Genomic DNA, 21,911 nt, shown 5'->3' on the forward strand with positions numbered 1-21,911 from the left:
CATGTATTTTTGTTTTATTTATTTATTTATACTACATGTATATTTGTAAATCCACTAATAGAGGGGTAATTTGAAAGACTTATTAGATTAACTTAGGGATAATTCTGAATTAATTAGGTATCGTTTGTAAGAACAGGCGCATAGGGGGTGCTCGTACCTTACCCTGGCGTAACAGAACTCCCGACCCCAACTCTAGTAACGTAGACCCATTTACCCTAACGGGATAGTAATCATGTTTTCTAACCACAGTAAAGGTTAGTGGCGATTCAAATTTCTTACTTTTCCTTAAAAATTTAAAATTAATTTTAATTTCGCCCCTGCCGCCTGGGCACATGCGCTCCGGGACGTCGCGACAATCGTGTTTTGCTTTCCATTCCTTTTCTTTTTTGGGCAAATGAGACACTAATGCAAAACAGAGGAAAGACTGTGCGGCTGGATATGGCTAATGAGAGGCAAATGAAGAAGGGAGGAAGAGTTACCCCAGGGTGTTGTTCAGGTGGTAGTGTAAGTTGCGGGAGTACCTTTCATAAGGTCAAGTGTTCAAATCCTTCTGGGCTCGTTTTTGTCTCAAGACTACTTTACTCCAAAAAAAAAAAAAAAAAGGAAGGGAGGAAGAGTTGTGCGATGAGATGGTGAATGAGAGGTGAACGAAGGCTGATTCCTTAGCCATCTTCAGCGGACAGTTGACGATTAAATTGCTATTCTCTCTCCATTGAGTTTCAGGTGAACTTCTTGTCCTCTCTCTCTCTCTCTCTCTCTAAGGTCTGAACCGTCTGAACCATATGTCATGAAATTTATTTCAAGCTGAAACTGAAGCTCTGGTTCTAGTTTTTTTTCTTATGTGCGAATTAGGCTTGGGGCTTTGCAAGCATATAGTGGATAACCAAGCTAGGGTTTGGCATTTTGAAGCAAACGGGGGGAAATGTTTAGATTTGGTATTTTTTTTTTTTAAATTTATTTTGGAATGTTTAGATTTCGAATTTGGTTTGACTTAACATTTCTGAACTTGTTGCTTCTGATTATTTTGTTCATTTCGATGTTCTTTTCATGTATGCTTTATTTGCTATTTATCTGGGGTTGTGATTTAAGGGAGGTGTTCTCCTACGGCTAAAGGTGTGTACGACCCAATAGTTGAAAGATTTGAAAAGAAGTTGGCAGGCGAGAAAAGAGCTACTGGTCCAAAAGGGAAATAGTCTTAACACTTATCAGTCGCGCGTACATTTCCCCACCCGGCTTTCTATTATTCTCCTCTCCCTGGTACTGGGTATAGTGGTTGGAGTTTGCAGGACATCCGAAAGAAATTCCTTTAGGCAGAATGGGCGTAGTTTAAGCACTGGTTGATGAGGGGAGAGGTGATGCAGTCTTTTCATGAAGGGGAATTGGGAATTAATAGATTTGTAAATTTTGGGAGAGGAAGGCCTCTCGAGGAAGTTGGTAGAGGTAAAGTATGAGGCGGAAAATAATTCATAAATAAATAACTAAAGCCGTTGGCTAGCTGAGTGTCCCATGAGTTGGGTATTGGAAGAATATGAGGAAAAGCTAAGAATTTTCTTTGAACAAGTTAGTTTCGATGGCAATGGGGATGCAATTCTATTTTGGCATCACAGCTGGTGTGGTGATTATCCTTTAAGGTTTTAAGGGTAAATTTCCTGATCTGTACTCGTTGGATATAGAAAGTGATGCTCTGGGGAGCTCCTGCATGCATTTACAGATGAAGTGTCAGAGGAAGTTCCATTTTTGGGAAGCTAATAAGATTGTGGGGCTCAAAATTTTTTGAAGCTGGACAATCTGCCAAAATGGTTATCATGGTAGAAATTATGTGCTATTTGTTGAGGGGAGAGTGTGAGTTATTGTAATTCGAACTTTTTAGAGAAGGAAAATAGTTTGTTGGGAACATTTTTTATGTCCAGATTTTTTAAGCCAAAACAAGATAGCATTCATGGGTTTTTACAGGGTTGCATGGACCCTCAAATGACAATGAAAGGGTATTTTATGTCAAGAGTTGAAGGATGTCAGGGATCAATGATCAGTTCTTTGCTATATAGGGGGTGATTTCTATGTTGTAGCCTGTAGGATTCCCATGAAAAATAGTACAGAATAGCAGAAGAGCTTGGGTAGAAATTGGAACTAATTGAGTTAAAAAGAGTTTTGTTGTTTGTTGTTGTTTTGTTGCCTATCATGCTTGAAAGCAATGGGGTTAACTTCAGGAAAAAAAAAAAGGCCTTTTAAATTCAAAAATATGTGACTAAAATGTTAATGTTCCTATGATTTAGTCAAGAATTTCTGCCTACATATGTCTTTGAAGGGTGACCAAATTGGATCTTAGAAAAGTAGTTGTGAAGGCTTGAACTCCAGCTGAAACTCTGGAACACAGAAGAATACATGAAGGTAGAGTCAAGGATGAAGTCAGAAGTAAACTTTCTGATATAGATAGGAAAGAATAAACAATAGGCCTGTTTGCAGCTGACCAAATTGAAAGGAACAATCTAAATATGTTTAAATCTTCTGCAGAATGCAAAAAAATTGCTGGAGGTTGAAGTCAAGAGAGCTATGGATAAAATGTGGGAGGCATGCAAGAGAAGAAACTTTATTAGCTGGTTAGTGGTGAATGGGATGGAACTGAGCAACCAGGAAGACATTAAGGTAGAAACTGTTAGATATCTAAGGAGCTTTATATGGCATATTGCGGATGGACGCTTGTGTTGGATGGGTTTGTTAAGTTTAATAATATTGAGGAGACCAGCAACTGGTTTGTGACCACCTTCTACCAAAGAAGTTTTTGAGGTGGCTAGGGAGCTGAATAGTGAAATAAGCACTGGGGTTAGACAAATTTGCACTTGCCTTCCTCCCTTGCTCCTGGGGAGTGCATACAAAATCATAACAAAGTTGTTTGTTGGAAGGTTATGAAAGTGCTGGGCAATCTGGCATCTTAGAATTAGAACTTATTCATATGTACTTGACAAGTACTATATGCTTTATTCATAGCATGTTTTTGGAAAAACTGAACTGGATTGGTTGATCCAACCAGTTCGACCGAACTAGCCACCTGTCTGGTTTGGGTGAAGCTGCAAACCTGGAAAGGCCACCTGGAGGCCGGAACAGAACAAGCCAACCTGGTCCGAACTGGTTTGCTGCTGGTTCAGACTACCCAGAGCTGCCTTTTGTTCTGATTGTCCTGCAACTCTGTTTGGCAATTGGCAGTCTTGCAATTGTCACCCCCCTCCCCAGTTCTGTAATTTCAATGTGCGTGGCTACTAGTATGAGCTGTTAAATATTTCGTGGAATCTATTGGTTTTGTTCTGTTGTGGTTTGTAATACTGAATTGATAAAATAACTAGAGCTCAATAAATTTGTAATAATCTGTTTCATGGTATATAATAAAGTGAATTGGATTTGGAGCATATTACCATCTCCAAAAGCTTCCTCTCTTCAAACTAAAGCACGAAATCATTCCCCTTACCTTGCTTGGTTTGTATGCATTAAGATTTGATGCTTAGAATTTAGTTTAAGTTATTTAGCTATCATTCAAGTTACATATTTAACTGGGTATTATGGTCACAAAGACTTCAATTACATTTGAAGAGGAGTGGTGATTACATTTAATCTAATTTATTTTTTTTCATTATCTATAGTTATGAATTTAATTCTTGACAAATATTTGATTGCAATTATACACAGATAATTGATTTTACACTTTACTTTTACATATATATAATTATATATAAATTTGCAAATTGGCGGAAAAAGGATTCATAATTTCATAGAGCCAACCCCTCATAATTTCATAGAGCCAACCCCACATGGTGGGACTTGAGGCTTGCTATTGTCATTGTTGTATATAAATATGTATAATTTATATAAAAATATATAATTATATATAAGATATCATGCTGTTGTCACTGGTCATCCTTGATCCATTGGTCCAACCGACCTAGTGGCTTTACTGGGTTGGCCACTGGTTGGTTTTCAAAACCATGGTTCATAGCAAATGAGTGTGTGCATTACGTGCAAGGAAGGTGAGGAAAAGAATTCTTTGCAAGTTAGGTTTGGAAGAAGCTTGTGTCAATGTGAATTAGAGCTTCATCTGGTATATTCAAATGGGTTTTCACACTAAATGGCAAAATTAGATTTGGCGTTGCATTTCCTTACATTCCTTCTTGGTGGTGATTGGTGAATTCACAGGCTTCTTTTACTGTTGATACATTCTTGCTTGTGTGGTATAGAGGTTTTGGGAAGAGTAAGAAAGGGCTGGCCTTATGGAGAAGTGTTGTATTAGTCCTATTTTGGACTTTGTGGATCAAAAGGAGCACAAAGGTTTTTAATGGCAATACAACTCCCTATTGTCTTCTATGGGATAGAGCTGTTTTCCTTGGTTCCTTTCGGGCTCACCCATTTTTTTCGAAGATTGTTATTGTTGGATCTTCATAGGGATTGGAGGGGAGCTTTATTGTAATTTTAATTGTTTTTTATTTCTTTTAGGAGGATATCTTTTCCTTGATCCTTGTAAATCCTTCTCCTTTCTGTTAATGAATCTCTATTTCTATAAAAAAAATAAAAAATAAAAAATAAAAAATAAAATAAAAGCAGGCTTCTTCACATGTCCATAAGATTAGGATAAGGGACCCTTCCCCCTTGTCATTTGTTCTTGTCATGGAAGGCTCGAGCCTCTTGCTTCTTAAGGAATTGGAGGAGGGCTTCATTTTCTTGCTGTTGCTTTGAAGAGGAAGGGATGGGTGGGTGCGTGTCGGACTTACTTGTTTCATATGACACTTTGATTCTTTGCACAGGAAATAATGATCAATTAAAATAGTTCAGGGGATCTTTGTTTGCTTTGCCGAAATTTCAGATCTAATAGTGAGCTTGGGCAAGAGTGAACTATTCATGAATAAACATTGTTTTGGTGAAAAATGTGCTAAGTTCACCACTCATTTACTTCTTATCTTTGGGAGTAATTCCCATGCAGATTGCACGAAGACTGTAAACCATCCAAAGAATCTTTTTAAGGAGAGGGGCTCAAATGAATTTAAATACTACCTTGTAAGTTGGAACAAAATTAAGCCTAGTAAAAAGGAAGGGGGGGGGGGGGGGTTCAAACCCTTGTACTTCATTAATAAAGTCTTTTGGATTAGTGTATTTGGAGATATGGAGCAAAGAACAATTTATGGAAGAAGGTTATCGTATGGAAATATGGAGGTGGTGAGAACTCATCAAAATCTGAAGATTGTAAAATTAGCTTTGTTGCCTGTCTTTGGAATGTTGCTTACGCAGATTTTTGTATACTCAGTAGGAAGGGGGGAATCCATATTTTTTCTGTAAGACTGGTGGGGCAGGGAAGGGTTGCTTAGGAGTAAATTTCCAGAGCTGTGACTTGCTTCAAACAATAAGGTGGCAAGGAGTCAAGGATGTGATGATGCAGGAAGGAGGTATGCAGAGGAATCCTATCTTTTCAAGAAGACTGAGGAATTGAAAAGAAGTGGTTGTACTTCCATTTTTTTTTACGGATTCTTTTTTGAAGCTCAATTCGAAATCAATGGAAGGGATAAAATGATAAAATCATAAAATCCTTTGAGAGGATTGTTCTATTAAAAATTGATTTTTTTGCTGGGACAGCGACATGGAATGCTACCCTTGCATTGAACAACCTCAAAAAAGGGAATGGAGCTTGGCTACTATGTGTTCTCTGTGCTGCAAGGAGGAAGAGGATGTGGAGCCTCTAGTCTTCTGCTGCACTGTGATTTCTCCAGAGAGGGGTTTGGTATTCTGGGAATATCTTGGAGTCAACTGGGTTTTGCCCCAAAGAACTATGATTTCTTAGTAAGCTAGATTAGAAAGCATTGCTCCGCTGAAGGAAAAATTATATGGCTGGCTATTCCAATCTTGTTATTTTGTTTCTTGTCGTTGTGGAGAGAAAGGAATGCAAGGGTCTTAGACAGCTGCTCAAACTCAGCTGGTTCTGTTACAGATAAAGTCTTTAGAATGATATTCTCTTTCTTCAGGTCTAAGTTTGGAACAATTGATATTTCCTTTCACTTTTTTGGACCTTGCTAGTTAGGGGTTAGGATTTTTGTTTTCATGTTGCTGTACAGTCTTCTTATTTCTAGCTCTGCCTTTGTAAATTGCTCGTAGAGTTTTTTTTTTCTTTGTGTCCAGTAAATTTTGTATTCATAAAAAAGAGAGAGTGTACAGTGTACTATCTGCTTGTTAGTTGTCATTGGTCCATAAATTTGAAGGGAAGTGCATTCTCTATTATAGGTGTTAGTTAATTGGATTGCAGCAGGTTCTAATATGGGAGAATTATGGGCTTGAAGGGGCATTCAAGCAGAGAAAGGAAGAAAATGAATAGTTGATTACTGTTACTTTTCCTTTTTGGCTTGTCTGTGGGGAATGAAATCACAGAGCCTTTGAAGGATGCAAGAGCTCTATAATACGTTAAAGGAGAGATTGCTTAAAACTTTGTTTTGCTGGTTTGCTTGTTTTAGTTTCTGTTTTTTATTTTGTTAAATTTGTTTTTTATTTATTCTTTTTTGGGAGGAGGTTCAGTGGGAAACTGCAATGTCCAAGCTACCATTGTTTATGTTCGTAATATTTTGTTGTAAATTATGTCTGCTTGTGATTGATTTTCATTTGTCTATCAAACAGAAAAAAATAGTTTTGAAGGGAATTTTTAATTACTGTTGATATGGGTATTTTCTCAAACTTAATTGCATTTCACTATTTTGGATTGCTCTCTCCGTTCTAATTTTCCTCCATGTTTGAGTACCTTTGTCTATTCTTGCTTCAGGATGGCAAGTTTTGGTGAAGATTTTTCTCAGTTTGACATGTCTGAAGAGGTGCATGTTGCTTTTCACTTCCATTCCCTGATTTATATTTTAATGGGTAGGATAATTATGGTTAGTAAAAATGTTCTCAATACAGGAATTGGACAAGCTTGTCGCAGAAGTTATCCGCTATCTCCTTTTTAAAACCCACCAGAGCTCAGGGTGCCTGATTAAGAGAGATGAGCTTACTCAACTGATTACAAAGAGTTATCGTCAACGATCCCTCCCTGCTTATGTTATTAAGAGAGCCGGAGAGAAGCTCTCAAGCATTTTTGGTTATGAAATGAGGGAGCTTCAACGATGTCGTCCATCATCAACAAAACAGGCTCGCTCTTCACAATCAAGTAAGCAGCTAAGCAGCTGTACAACATCAATAAAAGTATATCACTATTTGGGATACACATTCACTATTGAAGACATTAGGCAACGCCAGCAAACCTTTTGGTATTACTTCATGAAAAAAATGGCATCACTTGCACATTGGCAAAATCAACTTCAAGTTATTACATCCTTGCTCAAATGACATCCTCTGCCATGGCACAACGCACAAGCCTACAGGTTTACGTGGTTTAGGGGTGCAGTGGCTTCCTCATTGAAGGTGGACTCATTCCTTTGGCTCACAGCTTAAGAGTTGGTTCACTGCCTTTGTCCACGGTTACTCATAATGCCCACTTATCCTACAGTTCAATTTAATTGCACCTTAGGGTCCTTATCACTCTTTTATATGAATATGAATCAGTTGCTTTCAACTTCCCAATGGAAGTAGGGTTCATATGCTTTGCCTCAGTATACTCTGTGTGCTGACTAGAAGTCTCTTCTATTCAATGAATTTTATCTATTTAAAGAGGGAAAAAGAAAAAGGTTTTACATATTTTCTTTCTTTCTTCTTTTTTGATAAGTAAGGGTATTGTAGTGAAAATAAAAGAAAAAAGGAAGATGGAGAGTTTCCTAAAAACCAGTTACAGAATACTGATATGCAGTTGGTGAAAAGGCTCCCAACAAAATCCACAGAAGAGCAGAAACTAATAGACAAGAGCCCCTAGTCCAAACTTAAGATAAAACAATCATCTTCCTCTCAGACTTTCTACAGATTTTGTTCCCCTGCTAAAGTTCTGGACTTACTCCCTGGTAAACCAGAACACTGCAAGAGGAATAGCATCCTGCAACTTTATCATTTTTTTTTTCCTGCAATCAGCAACTCTCCAAGCCTTCAGTGCCAGCTCAACCTTATCTGCTGCCGCCCACATGATACACAGAGAAGCGGAAACTGGGGTTGGCAGCACCTCCACCATTTGTAGTGCAAGAGAAGTTGGTTAACTGTCTCTTCTTGTTCTCTACACATATAGCATCTGTTTGTTGTACAAAGACCTCTTTTCATCAAGTAATTGGCAGTAAGTATTCTTTTCATGTTGCTTCCCAGTGAAGAAAGACAACTTAGTACTTGGTAGGAATCTTGCTTTTCCAAATGGCTTCCCTAGGGAAGTTTTATGTCTATACTTCCCCTTCCTCTTTTTGAATCAAGTAGTTAAATAGAGAACCTCCCTTTCTTGGCATGAATTCATATGTTACCATCCTCATCTCTTCCTTTCACCTTGCTGGCTTGCAGGATATTCAAAAGATTAAAAAAATCTTCCAATACTAAATCTTGACCATTTCTTAGTTCTTACAAAGCTCAACTTCAGACACCATCTAATCTGCTTTCTGTTCTGCCTGACCACGAAGCTGATCTTTTTTATGATTCAAAAGTGGATTACCAGGAAACTGATCTTTATGAGCCGTGTTCTTGCATGTACATTATTCCAGGACACGTTGCTCTCTTCACCCACTTGGAAGGCTAAGCCTTTAAAATGGTCACCTTTCTTCTGTTCTTATAACTTACATAATCTCACCCCATGTGTTCTTTAATGATGGGATAGTATTTGGTCCTCAACATCACCCTCTAATAGCTGGCTGTCTTGTTGAAAAATCTCCAAAGCCATTTCCAAAGAAGTGATCTACTCATAGTGTCGAGCTCTAGCACATCTGGCCCTCCTGTTTTGAAGGAAGCTAAACTATTCCACTTCTTACCAGATGATATTGAACACTTCATCACCATCGCCCAACAAATCTCCTTTGTATGTTCTTCATTGTCTTAGTAAGTGAGAGAAAATGGACATAGAGTAAATTGGTAGGTTGAACAGAGTGCTGTTGGTCAGAGTTTGCTATCTTGTTTTGGTAGCAGCTGAAATTTCTATCCTGCCAACCTTTTGGTTCCCAAATTCTTTTCTCTCTGAATTTGGTTCCCAAGAGTAGCCTTAGAGAAATGGAAGAGCATGGCTTCTGCTTCTAGCAGCTCTGCTAACCTTTTCCCATACAGTCCTCTCCATACTGGAATGGCAGAGCTCTTCCAAAGGTTCATTTTCAGATTTGACTAGGTTAAAATGCTTAAAGTGTACATCTCAGATCATGAATTTGTTCTTCTACGGCTTTGCAAAAAAATAATTGTTTCATTTGCAAATAAGAGATGAGAAATGCTTATTGTTTCCCTTTGGAGTTCCCTATTTTGAATCCTTGGATCAGCTCTTGTTTTACTCGATCTTGCTGGGCATCTCATTGCCAAAATGAATTGCAAGGAGAAACAGGGTCCCTTGTCTTGAACTCGTACTGCAGGGCAAGAACCAGGGAGATGCATTTCCAAATTCAAGTCCTCCATCTTTGTCCAAAGCCCATTCTTTTAATGACATAAATGAGAAATGCCCAATTATTATGATCATAAGGCTTTCTCTGTATAAAATTTACAAACGCCCTTCTGAATGTCTTCTGCCAGACACGCACTAGCCACTTCATTAGCCCAAAGTGCTGCATCTAAAATTTACCTACCCACAACTAAAGCATGCTGATTGCATGCCATTGCTTTCTGGATTAAAATTTTTGTCTTTATGGCAAGTACCTTTGCTAATAATTTGGTGATTGGTTGATGATCTCTCATGTCTCTAGACCGCATATTCGCCTTCATTATAAAATTCCTATAAAATAGCCATCAATTCTCCTTTACAGTCCCCACCGTTTTTTAATGAAATGGAATGCCTACCCGAGATACATAAGATCAACCACCCTGAAGGGTGTTCACAAAGATCAAAGATTACATTAAATTCATTTACAAGTTACAACATTGCACTATGCCAACTAGGCAACTAGTAACTGCTGTTAACCACTGCCCTCTGCTTATCTGAAGCACTGAAGTTGAGTTATTAAATTCTCCTGTTCCTCTCTTTTCAGATGCACCAGAAAATTGCAAGGGGAATGAGAGACAAAGCTTTTCTTTTCTATTTTGTTGCCCGAATCCCTCTCCAGGGCCAGAGTTCCCCTCCAACAGAGTTGGGGTGATAACCCACCATTGTCCAATCAAATTCAGAGCCAAATTCCAAAAATTCCTGGGCCATGGGCAATGAAGGAGGATATGCTCAACTGATTCAGCATCAGCTATGCAAAGGGGTGCATCTGTTAGCGATGGACGGCTCCCTTCTCTGCAAGTTATCTAATGTCAGGATCTTACCATGTGTTGCCTCCCAAGCAAGGAAGGCCACCTTTATGGGGGCAGCTGTCTTCCAATTTGACATCAAGGTAAGCCACCGTTGTTGGTAGAAGGCCAAGGTTAGCCCATCAGGTCTGTGAGCTTTGTCCCCATTCAAGTCTTTTAGGGCCCTGATAAAATTTTCCTCTATAAAGGGTCCTCTAATCTGTTTACTTCCCCCTTCCAGTAGCTTCATTTTGTAACTTACCCAATTTGGTTCTGAAATTAAAGGCCTCCTTCAGGTGATTAGCTACCAATCCCTTCCTTGATGCCTCCTCCTGTAGAGAGCAGCTTTCCATTGATTACAACAGAATTTATTAATTTGTATCTCTTGTGAGCATTGGCCATTTAGAGCTTTGGGTTTTTGCCTCCAAGAGATTTCTTCCATCTCTACATTCTGGGTTATATCTCCTTTAGTGGAAACTCTCTACTCTCTTTCTTTATCATTTATCCCACCTTCGACCTCTTTGGTTTCATACCTGTTGATTTATTCCATGGAGTCCCTTTGGTTATGTTAATATCTCCAAATGCCTCCTCATTCAATCCCTTTAACTTGAGCCTTTTCTTCTAGCTTTAAGATGAAGCTTGCTGCTTGGTATATCTCTTTCCATGGGTTGTTCCCACCAATCCGTAACCAGATTCCCAAATTCTGTGCCTCGCGTCACATTCCCTTGTATCTGAAGCATGATCCACCGTTCTATATACTCCCATGTTCCAAGACAATGGGATGGTGATCAGATATAGATCTTGGAAGAAGCTTTTGAAGAGACCCTGGAATTCCTCATCTCAGGAAGTTGATATAATGAACGTATCACGCAGAGAGAAGGAGGGTGTTTCTTTAAAACTAGACCAAGTGCAGCTCCCTCCTCTTAATGGGAGATCCATCAGAGCAGCAGTGTGCAAGTATTCTGCACAGTTTTCACTTGCTGATACTGAGGCTCTTGACTAGTTTACACCACTAGGTGCAGGGCTAAACTAGGCTGCAGGGATGGTCCTCGAGGGCCTGGCACCTACCACACATGCTTTGGCTGTAGGGCTGCCTCTCAAGGGCTTGACACCCTACAGTATAATCTATAAAATCTTAGTGGCCGTTTGGTATCACTATCAAAAATTAGAGAAACGAAAACCAAAAATCAGAAATAAAAACTAAAAATTAGAAATTAGCAACCTGTTTGGTTAATATTTTAAAATTTACAAATTAAACACTTAATTAAAAAATGCTCATTTTCATATTTAAATCAAATAATATTATAAAAATATGATTAAAATAATAAAATTACAAATAATGCACATTTAAAAAAAATGCTATAATAAAAATAAATTTTATTATAATTATTTTACTTGATTGTTTTGCTTTCAAAATTTACTATGCAATAAAAATTTATTGGACATGACAATTGAAAATAGTAAAAGTATTTTATAATTGACTTTATTATTATTTTTTGAAATTTATGTATATTTTTATTTTAATTATATTTAAATTCATATGATCATTTAATTTTGATTTTAATTTAAAAGTGTATATAATGAATAATTTAATCCAAAAAAACTATTTTTGGTTATTAAAATTTCTGGCCACAGGTTGCCAAAACAACTGAAAATCATAAAATTTGGTTTTCAATTTTTTGCAAACAACTAAAAGTTGGCAATGGAAACAGAAGATTGACAACATAGACAAATGCGTTTTTATAATCTGTTTCTTCACTGTGGAGAAACAGAAACAGAAACAGAAAACCAAAAACATCAACAATACCAAATAGACACTTAATTATTGCAGTTGCATTCTAAGGCAGGTGGAGCCAATATAATGGGGAACTAGGAGAACATTATTGGCTTTGGTTGGTCCTTTTTTCTTTGGATTTACAGAAGAATATTTAAGTTCTGCTAAAAAGTCCAATGCTTCTGCTGGGAAGGGTATGTAATATAGGAATTTCATATTTTAAACTTATTCACTTACCGATTTTTTTTTTACCAATTATTTATCTCATGTATTACATTAAATAACTATTTGAATCATTTGTTACGAATTACCATTTTTGTGAAGTATCATGATCATCCAGTAAGAAGGATTTCAATTTTTTCAAATTGCAGACATCCTTTCATTTGTTATTGTCTATATTCTAGCTCTATGTTTCTGACCATGTCTTGTTACAGGTGTTGCCGATGCAAAATCTTATATTTTATCAAGTCAGCTACCTGCTGACGTGTATAAGAAATATGTTGAGGATGTAAATACAGCACATCTGACTGGTTTTACTTTTGTTATCATTAGTATTGTACATCTTGCTGGAGGCAAAATCCCTGAAGGTATGCTTTCTAATTGGGTTGTTTCATGAACTAAATTTTATATGTAACAATTGTATGTAAGCAAAACATCAGCATAGATGGCAGAAATTTGGGATTGGTATCAGTCTTATTTTGTTCATCCTAGATGATCCCTTGGTTTGTACTTGAATCCTTTTTCTGAAGATCTAGTGGTTTCCCATTCATATCAGTTTATTATTGTTGAGAAAATATAAATGTAATATTCAGTGCACAAGGCTCCCACACTATCAGGGGTCTAGGGAGGACAAGATGTATGCTGTATTACCTCCATGCTTGGAGAGGCTGTTTTGTGATTTGAACCTCCAACCTTCAGGTTTAGATATGACATCCTTAACAATTTAATAGATCATATTGTTATAATTGGTCCTTGATGTTGGTTTTCAACATTCCTCGTAAACTTTTTAGGGCATATTTCCTTTTTATTAGTTTGGTTTCTCACCATTTTCTTATATCAACCTAATGTGAAAGTGTTGCAGAAAACCTTTGGCATCATTTGAGGCGGATAGGATTATCTGAAAGTGATGACAGCCATCCAGTCCTTGGAAATATCAAGCAAGCTTTGGAAGCACTAGTGCAACAAAGGTTTAATTTTTTTACAGGATGGACTGCTTATTTGTAATGCTTTTGATGGTGATGTCTATAGATATACTCTGAAGGATGTTACCATTTGTTCTAATCTCCAAGCATGTTACTGTTTTGTAGATATCTGCAAAAGGACAAAGTTAATGGCCCTGAAGGTAACACTCTGTTTTATGAGCTTGCTGAAAGGGCTTTAGATGGATCAGTGCAAGACAAAATTAAAGAGTACATATCACAGGTATAGTTTGGACTCTAGATTATTTTGAATTAAAATATTTACGGTTTTGTGGTTTTCTTTAATATTTATACTTCATTTATATGGAGAGTTTCATTTGGGAAAGTACAAACTGCAAGCCCCATGTTACATTTATTGCAATTCCCTGTGCAACATGTACAGGCAAGGGGATTTTCATCTTGTTAGAGTACCACTTTACCTAAAAGCTTAAGCTATTAGCTTGTGGGCCAACAATGTATATGAAGCTTTAACACATCTGATGCATGTAAAACTTGCTCAAAAGAATTACGTTCATTGATCTTCTGAAAGGATGATGTTCTGGTGGTTATGGTCAAACATTTTTTTTTTGGTCTAAAAAGGCCATTTTTCTAGTAGGTAAAGTTTTGAAAATCAGAATGGACTGGCTGCTGAGGCCTGTTAAAGTTCTATATTGATTTTCAACTATGCTAAAATTCTGGAAGGACCCAGAAAAACCAGTAAGCCAGCAGAAACTGGAGAGCGGACAGTATCTGGTTTTATCTGGTTTTGAGCCTTTTCTCATTTACATGAGAAACCATTAAGGCTTCGTTTGGAACTTAGAAAATATTAGGGAAAAAAGAGGAAAATATAAAAAAATCCAATTTTTCATGTTTGGTAATCAAGGAAAGTGAGAAAGAAAAAAAAAATCAAATATATAAACAAAATTTTGATTTTGCACATCATTAATATTTAGTTTTTCTTAATTTTTGGTTATATTAAAACAAATTTTCCATTTAAAATAAAGTAGAAATGATGTCCATATATATTAATAATAAAAACTAAAAGGACATGCAAGACAAAATTACTTTTACCAAATAATTACTAAAATAACATGTTCTCTTCCAACAAACCCACCCCACCCAAAAAAAAAAAAAAAAAATCACCTAACCCAACTTCTTAGAACCATTAGACAAGGTAGGATTAAACAAAGCCTTCGTGAAAACATTGCTTAACTGATTTCCATAATTTGATGAAGTCTCGCAACATTCTTCAACACAACATCCCTCACGAATGGTGGTCAGCTTCAATATACTTTGATTTAAACATTGGGTTTCTAGCAATATAAATGGCAGCTTGATTATCATAAAACATATATTTGTTACTCAGAATGCCATTTTGAACAGAAGAGACTACAATCACATAAACTCAAAGTATGAGCCCTAGTATTTTGCTTAAACACTAGTTCTTGCTAGAATTATTTATTTCTTACATAATCGGGTAACAATATTGTTTCCCATAAATGTACAGTATCCATTGATTGACCTTCAATCATCAACAGAGCCAACTAAATCTACAGCAGTGTGTCCCATGATATTGCATTTTTTTGTTATATTTATATATCAAACTTGAGTGTCTCTGAGACACCATAAAATCCTACAAACAACATCCTAGTGGGGTTGTTTGGGGAATTTCCATAAAGTGACGCACCACCTCCACAACAAAGGATATGTTAGGCCTAGTGATGGTCAAGTAGATCGACTTGCCCACTAGTTGACTCTATTGAAGTTTGTCTTTAAAGTCCAATCTATTATCCCTAAACAATTTCATGTTTGGCCTCGTAGTAGTATTTAAGTCCCAACAGAGTAGTCTCACTTAGCAATTCCAAGGTATATCTTTGTTGAGATAGAGATTCAACTCCGTAAAACGTACAATTTCAATATTAAGGAAGTAATGCATAATACTAAGTCCTTGACTAGAGTTTTGCTTGAAGCCATTGTTAGACGTTTTCAATCTTGATCAGGTCACGCCTAAACGACTACAAGTACCAAAGCTATCTCTTTTGTATTGACAAAGACCGAATGACAAAATGAAGAGACAACTATACTAAAATTGTCAAATTGGGCTTGAGGAGACAACATAAGACCATCAATGGCCTTGTGCGACCTACATGCCTTATTGTCCTTCCTTTGAGCAACATATTTAGGACTCTAGGAGGTTGCTCTCTGTATACCTATTCTAGCAAATCTCCATGCAAAAAAGGAATTCTTCACATTCAATTGGTACGAGGGGCCATCAAAATTTATTACATGATCAATAGCACACGAACCAAGTTTAGTTTAGCAACAAGAGAAAGTCTCAAAAGGGTGTGTCATTTGACAACCAATCGAGCCTTAAGTTGTTTAATGGAGCCATTGAAAAGACATTTGGCGGTGTAGACCCAACATCACCTAACAAACTCCTTAGTACCTTATTCATTTAAACAACCATTACATGTTTCCACTTGGGGTTAGCAAGCACTTCAATATGTGGGGAAAGGATAGAAAAACAGAGGAAATGGACAAGCTAAGAACACTTAGGACTAGGAAGGTGAAGAGTAAAACCATGATAAGCAATAGGATAAGCAAAGACTATTGAATACATGCTCAATTACGTTTCCCGTGAGCAATTGGTAAAGCCAAGTTACATTGCACTAGAACCACTCATTGAAATAGTGGAAAGGAAAAATAAGTGATTGTATGGTGATAGTGATGTTTGTGCATGCTTTTTATTATTCATAACCCTTAATTGTTAGTAATCAATGGATTTAGAAGAGGATTGACTCTAGAGGTATGAGGGTAGGAACGCGAGGATTAACACATGAGGAGGGACTATAAAATGTTGATGGACTTAAAAAGAAATTCATCCAAAGAGGAGACCCAGCATTGAATAAATAAATGTCCCCTTAAAAAAGTTAACATATGCATTAAAATATTTTTTGGACAAGTGTGGGGGTTATAGCATCTATATCCTTTGTAATTTCTCGAATACACAACAAAGACTCATTTGATAGAGCATGTGAAACATGAACATAACATGTAATCAAGGCACAATTGAGAATGTTTTTAGGTACATGACAGAGAAGGGAATTGTTGCCCCATAAGAACAGTGGAAGGCGTAATGTTAAGCATAAAACAAAAACAGCATAGATCCAAAGTCCAATTAGTTTAATATGCATATGAAAGAGTAGAGACTGCTATGTCAAACAAATGTCTATTTTTATGTTAAGCTACTTCATACTACTGTGGAGTATGCACGCATGACATTTGATGAATGATATCTTTGGCCAAGCAAAAGAATTAAAACTCATTTTGAACAACAGCAAGTGCATTATTAGATCGAAAAATTTGAATGCTAATGCCAAATTGAGTTTTTACTTTCTAGTAGAATTGAGTAGATACATCAAGAAATTTAGACATGTCTTTTAACATATAGATCCAAGTCACACACAAAAAATCATCCACAAGGACAATAAATATCGATGACGGGTTATACTCTTGACTATACACGAACCTCAAATATTTGAATGGATAAGAGAATGATTTACCATGAGACTTGACTTCAGATGAAAAAAAATGTCTTGATATGCTTTCCTAATTGACAAGCTAAACACTCAAAATAAGATATAAACTTGAACACAGGAAAAAAAATTATTGCAATTTTTTTTTTTGGAAGATTTGGATGACTCAAATGAGCATGCCACCGATCTAGAGGAATGCTATGAATAGAAATTGGAAAAACTATATCACAAGAATTTGATCTAGCACCACCACATCAATAGTACAAGCCATCCATCTTAAGACAGAACAAGAAGGAAAAAAAGGGTCACATAACAGTTATGAGGTCCAAATTCTGGTCTAATTGAGCCATAATCAGAGTAACTTTAAAGGGTAAGAGAAACTTACCTCCCTTGAGGTTTGACAAAAAGACACGGACCTTCCTTGAAATTTCAAAAATTTCATTAACCTCCCTTGAGGTTTCAAAAATGCCATAGACCTCCCTTGAGGTTTGCCAAAAAGATACAAATTTGCCATCAAAAGACTTTTTTTTTTGCAAAATACAAGGGGAGGTTTGTGTCTTTCTAACAAACCTAAGGAAGGTTCTCAGAATTCTTGAAACCTAACGAAAGGTTTTTGGAAATTTTGAAACCTTAGGGGAGGTTAGTGTCCTTTTACGAAACCTCATGGGAGGTTAGTGTCTTTTGCCCACTTTAAATTGTAAAATAGTGGGTTTCAAGGACTACTAAGTATTAAGTTAGGACTACATATCATATGAGAGGCACTTGAATCAATATCCCAATTTGAGGAGGATGAAAAGGTAAGGAGCCTGACTATACAATAGCACTAGATGTAGAAACTTGAGTTTGGAGTTGTTGAACAATGTGAACAAGATTGTTATAGTCATCTCAAGACACAGTAGACTATATACCCAACTACCAGAGTGGCCAGGTGTACTTTAATTTTCAATATTAGAATCACCTTCGGTAAAAGACTTATTAGCCCAAGTCAGTTTCTCATGAATATCCCAACAACGATCAATAGTATCATCGTCCTTACCACAATGTGCAGATGTAAGAATTATTGCAATGGACTCCTCTCCCTAATATACTACTACTGCCACGACCACCAGCTGAACTTGTCCTCATATTCCAACACATTGTTAGACACGGTTAATCTGGAGCATCACAAGAAGAAGCTTGTGAAGACTGAGAGCCATCTTTGGTGATTTTATTGGATTTAGCATGTGCTTCATTAATGGGTGGTATGGGTTTTTTTTGGTAAGAATCTGCTAAAATATCAGTTGAAGTCCAAGAGTCAACCCAAAAACTGGGCAGTCAAGGATTGTGGAGGTTGCCTTGTAATCATCTAAATGTTTAAATTAAGTTGATAGATATTATTTACCTTCCTCATACCCATCATATTATACTTTTACCTTCTTGGTCAATGGTCATGAAAAGCTTCTCAAAGAGGTTAAATACGTGAGTTTGATTTTCATTTTGTGAGAATATTTATTGAAAGATTATCCTATATGGCCTTTACTCTTCTATGAAACGAAACATCACATTTGTAGCAATTAGTGGCTCCATGCTATTCCACAACCATATAGCTAATTGTCATTTTCCTTTCCCCAATCTTCATTATCCTTGGGAGTTTGGAGACTGCAACAAATACTTGGGACTTCCCTTTTGCATTACTAACCACACATAGTTGGCAGATCCAACCAATTTGATGGCTGAGATCCATTTGTTGACGGTATCAGCTCTTTCTGCAAATCAGTAGAGGCCATCAAAACCACCCTAATGCACTATAATCAGCATGCACCAGTATTATGAATGGACGGCACAGTAACAATGCAGTATTAGGAAGTACAAACTACTAAACTAGGACAGAATACATAAGAACTTCATGAGGTAACTTTGTGCACCAAACTGAAGTTAAAATACTACCCTAGGAGGAATCACTTGATCACACATGACAAGGCTGGCCACAACAGAGGACCTCATGCACTTAATAAAACAACCTGGCTGCGGCTGAAGGCATTATGGCAGGCAACAACTAGATGCAAGTGCAGGCAAGAACCAGAAATAGTCATTGAACACCAATTGAAACCAACCAGCAATTGATACAAGATTGTATGCAATCAATCACAAACATCGACATAACATCATCAGGTTACGAGTCTTATGACCAGCTATTGGAACATTAAAACAGCAACAATAGTATACCAAAAATAGTATGCAACTAAATTCATGTCAGCAAACTTTCTTGAATACACACAGCATCCTACCAAGGATGATACACAGCCTAACTGAGAGGAATAGTGTCCTAGAAGACTCAAACTAACCAGGCAGTCACATCTGAAAGCTGATAAGGGAAACATAAGAGAAAAAACTAAAAAAGAAGTGTGTCCAAAATAAAGTTAGATAAATTAGATTAGAGGAGATCTGATCCCATGTTGTAAAGTTATAGATGGAGAAAAGAAGAGAAGAAAGAAGAGAAGAGAAGAAGAGATTGAGGAGAGAAAAGTCTGGTGGCAGTTTCTTGGTGCATTATGTACAGCTCCAGGTCTGCCCTTTTATATAATAATAAAAAGACATACAAGACTAAAATATCTCCACTCACACCACATAATAACTAAAAAAAAAGTCTCTTCTAACAGGTTATATTATAATTTTAAAAATATACAAAAGAAAAGCATTCAGACTTGCAATAAAAGTGGTTGGATTGGCAGAACAGGAAACCAGACAGCCGTCTGGTTCCTCTTCCAATCTGGTTATAAGAACAAGCTTGGGTCACATTACTGTTAGTACCAGTGCATTACTTATTGAAACCTTTTGGTGGTGTCTCTGATTTTTGCACACATGCAATTTGACTGGCTCTGTCATCATGCCCATGATACAGGGATCAATTAATTGCCTCTTTTTCTATATTCCCTGTTCTGCATAGACTTCAACACAGCTGTTGTGGATAACTGAAGTTTAAAAGCTGAAAACTATTTATGCTTAAGAAATTTCAGGATCGAGCCTATAATGTTTATGTCATAACTTTCAATTAATTGACATGGAAATTGAACTGAAATAACATTTTCTGAGGTATGTTCTGTTTGGTTTGTGTGAGTTGTTTATAATTACCTGACTGTTGCTTAGACGAAGCTCATGAGCAAGAATTTTCAAGCCTGCCCTGTATTGATTCTGAAATATAAGTGCTAGGTTCAGCTCATTAACATGAATGGGAGATGTTTTTGTTTACTTTATGTTGGTATATCATGTATAGTATAATGATCCACGATTCCACATTAATGAATTTTGTGATGGCAGATTGTAAATAGAGACGTTGCCTCTGTGGATGGCAGCTAGAGTCTTGCGGTGAGCATCGTAGAGGTGATACAGTTGACAGATCAAATGGAAGCTTTTGATTGTGTTTCCTTTAGGGTGCACACATGCAGCAGATGGTTCATTTTTCTTTATGTGCTTGCAGCCGGATCCAGGATTTTGAAGCTCTGGCCTTCTGAAGTTGTTGCTTTTTGATGGGTGACTAATGAAGAGGTCGCTGTTTGGATGGGGCAAAGTAGTATTTGCCTAATTATGTGTTGACATGTCCTATTTGTCTCGAGTTTTATTTTGTATATTGCACTAGCAGGTTGCATTCTGTTGCTGGTGAATGTTAATGTTTGTACTCAAATACTTGGATATTTGTATAAAGGCAATCAAATAGGAGTCTATTCAGCCCTATCTTCATACTTATTGAAGCATTATGCTGTGATTGACAAATTGTTGATGCCCAGAAATCTCTCTAGTCGGAGGGCTCTATGTTGAACTCAGTACCCTTCACTGTTGAATCTGTGATAATCTTTAAGCCTCCAATTTTAAGAGCACCCAATCCTTCATCTTACCTTTGTGGGAGGTTAATATTTGAACAAGAGAACTCTAAAGTTTAAACTTTTTTATGTCATTTTCATTTATATTCCTTCAAATTGACTTGTGAATTTATGTGTGCTTTTAGGAAATTTGTGGCTTAGCAATATTTTTTCAGAAGTTCCTAAATTAGATAACATAATTTCTATCTGCATTAAGGGTCCGTGGGGTACTATGAAAATATTAGGGAAAGGAAAGGATAATAATAAAGGAATTCATATTTTCATGTTTGGTCAACAAGTGAGAATAAAAAATATATCAAATCTATAAATAAAATTTAAAATTTTCACATCATTAATATTTTGTTTTTCTTAATTTTAGTATAATAAAAAATTATTTATAATATTTAATAGAGAAGGAAAATACGAGGAATTTATTTTTCTTTCCTTTATTTAAGTAAAATCTTTAAGTCCTAACAAACTTTAAGGGCTTCCTTGAATTGAGGACAATTTTTGGAGAGGGGAAAAATAGTAAAGGAAAATAAGAAGAAAAATTATTTATTTATATATAATTTATATCAAATACAAAAATGGAGAAAAATTTATTATAGTATGATAAATAATTAAGAAAAATTAAATGTTATGATATGCAAATTAAATTTTATTTATTGATTTAATATATTTTTATTTTTTTTGATTATCAAAATGAAAATATGATTTCTTTTGTGTTTTTCTTTCTCTTCCTATTGTTTTTTTCAAGCTTCAAACATGAACTAAAAATTTAACCTTCTTCCGACTCGTTTAACTTTTAAAGGCTATACTTGGAATTATGTGCTATAATATAGGTTTTGTTAGGAAAAATAGTCACAAATTCATGTGAGCAAAATCACTTTATGCAATGTTTGGATTTGGATTTAGATTTAGATGGATTTGAACAAGTTTTAATTCAATTTTACATTACATTTTATTGAAATCTAATATAAATACAAGTCTAATGTGTCTCCAAACACAAAGTTAAACTGTGCATCCAAAGTTATTTGTGCTTAAACCAAATCGCTTACAAGAATCCTCTCCCTGATGACCTCCCATGCTGAATTTGGTATAAACATTTCTGATTTGGATTGGTTTCACTTTAGCATATCCTTTTCCTCTCCATGTCAGGTTTGTATTATAACTGAATTAATTATATATTGTTTTTTTTTCACTCTTCGACTTCTTCTCTTCAACCAAGCCTATTGGTTATTACAATTAAAAAAATAGTTAGAATTTGTTT

The 21,911-nt window shown here is 36.2% G+C and overlaps 1 protein-coding gene across 6 annotated transcripts; it reads left to right on the forward strand.

The window, feature by feature from the left end:
• The first annotated feature begins 557 nt into the window (after nt 1-557).
• Nucleotides 558-20,526, forward strand: LOC131149076 (uncharacterized). Of its 6 annotated transcripts, none has more exons than XM_058099147.1 (8): nt 558-723; nt 6,782-6,830; nt 6,916-7,162; nt 12,526-12,678; nt 13,173-13,278; nt 13,399-13,513; nt 20,103-20,165; nt 20,263-20,526. In XM_058099147.1, the coding sequence occupies exons 2-7, from the start codon at nt 6,783-6,785 to the stop codon at nt 20,139-20,141; spliced, it is 708 nt and encodes a 235-aa protein (XP_057955130.1). In that variant the 5' UTR covers nt 558-723; nt 6,782; the 3' UTR covers nt 20,142-20,165; nt 20,263-20,526. The 6 variants fall into 6 exon arrangements, with proteins under 6 accessions (XP_057955130.1, XP_057955127.1, XP_057955131.1 ...); XM_058099148.1 differs by having other exon boundaries at nt 712-762; XM_058099150.1 differs by having other exon boundaries at nt 715-935.
• The last annotated feature ends 1,385 nt before the right edge of the window (nt 20,527-21,911 follow it).

Source organism: Malania oleifera, chromosome 2, assembly GCF_029873635.1.
Source record: "Malania oleifera isolate guangnan ecotype guangnan chromosome 2, ASM2987363v1, whole genome shotgun sequence".
Classification (NCBI taxonomy): domain Eukaryota; kingdom Viridiplantae; phylum Streptophyta; class Magnoliopsida; order Santalales; family Ximeniaceae; genus Malania; species Malania oleifera.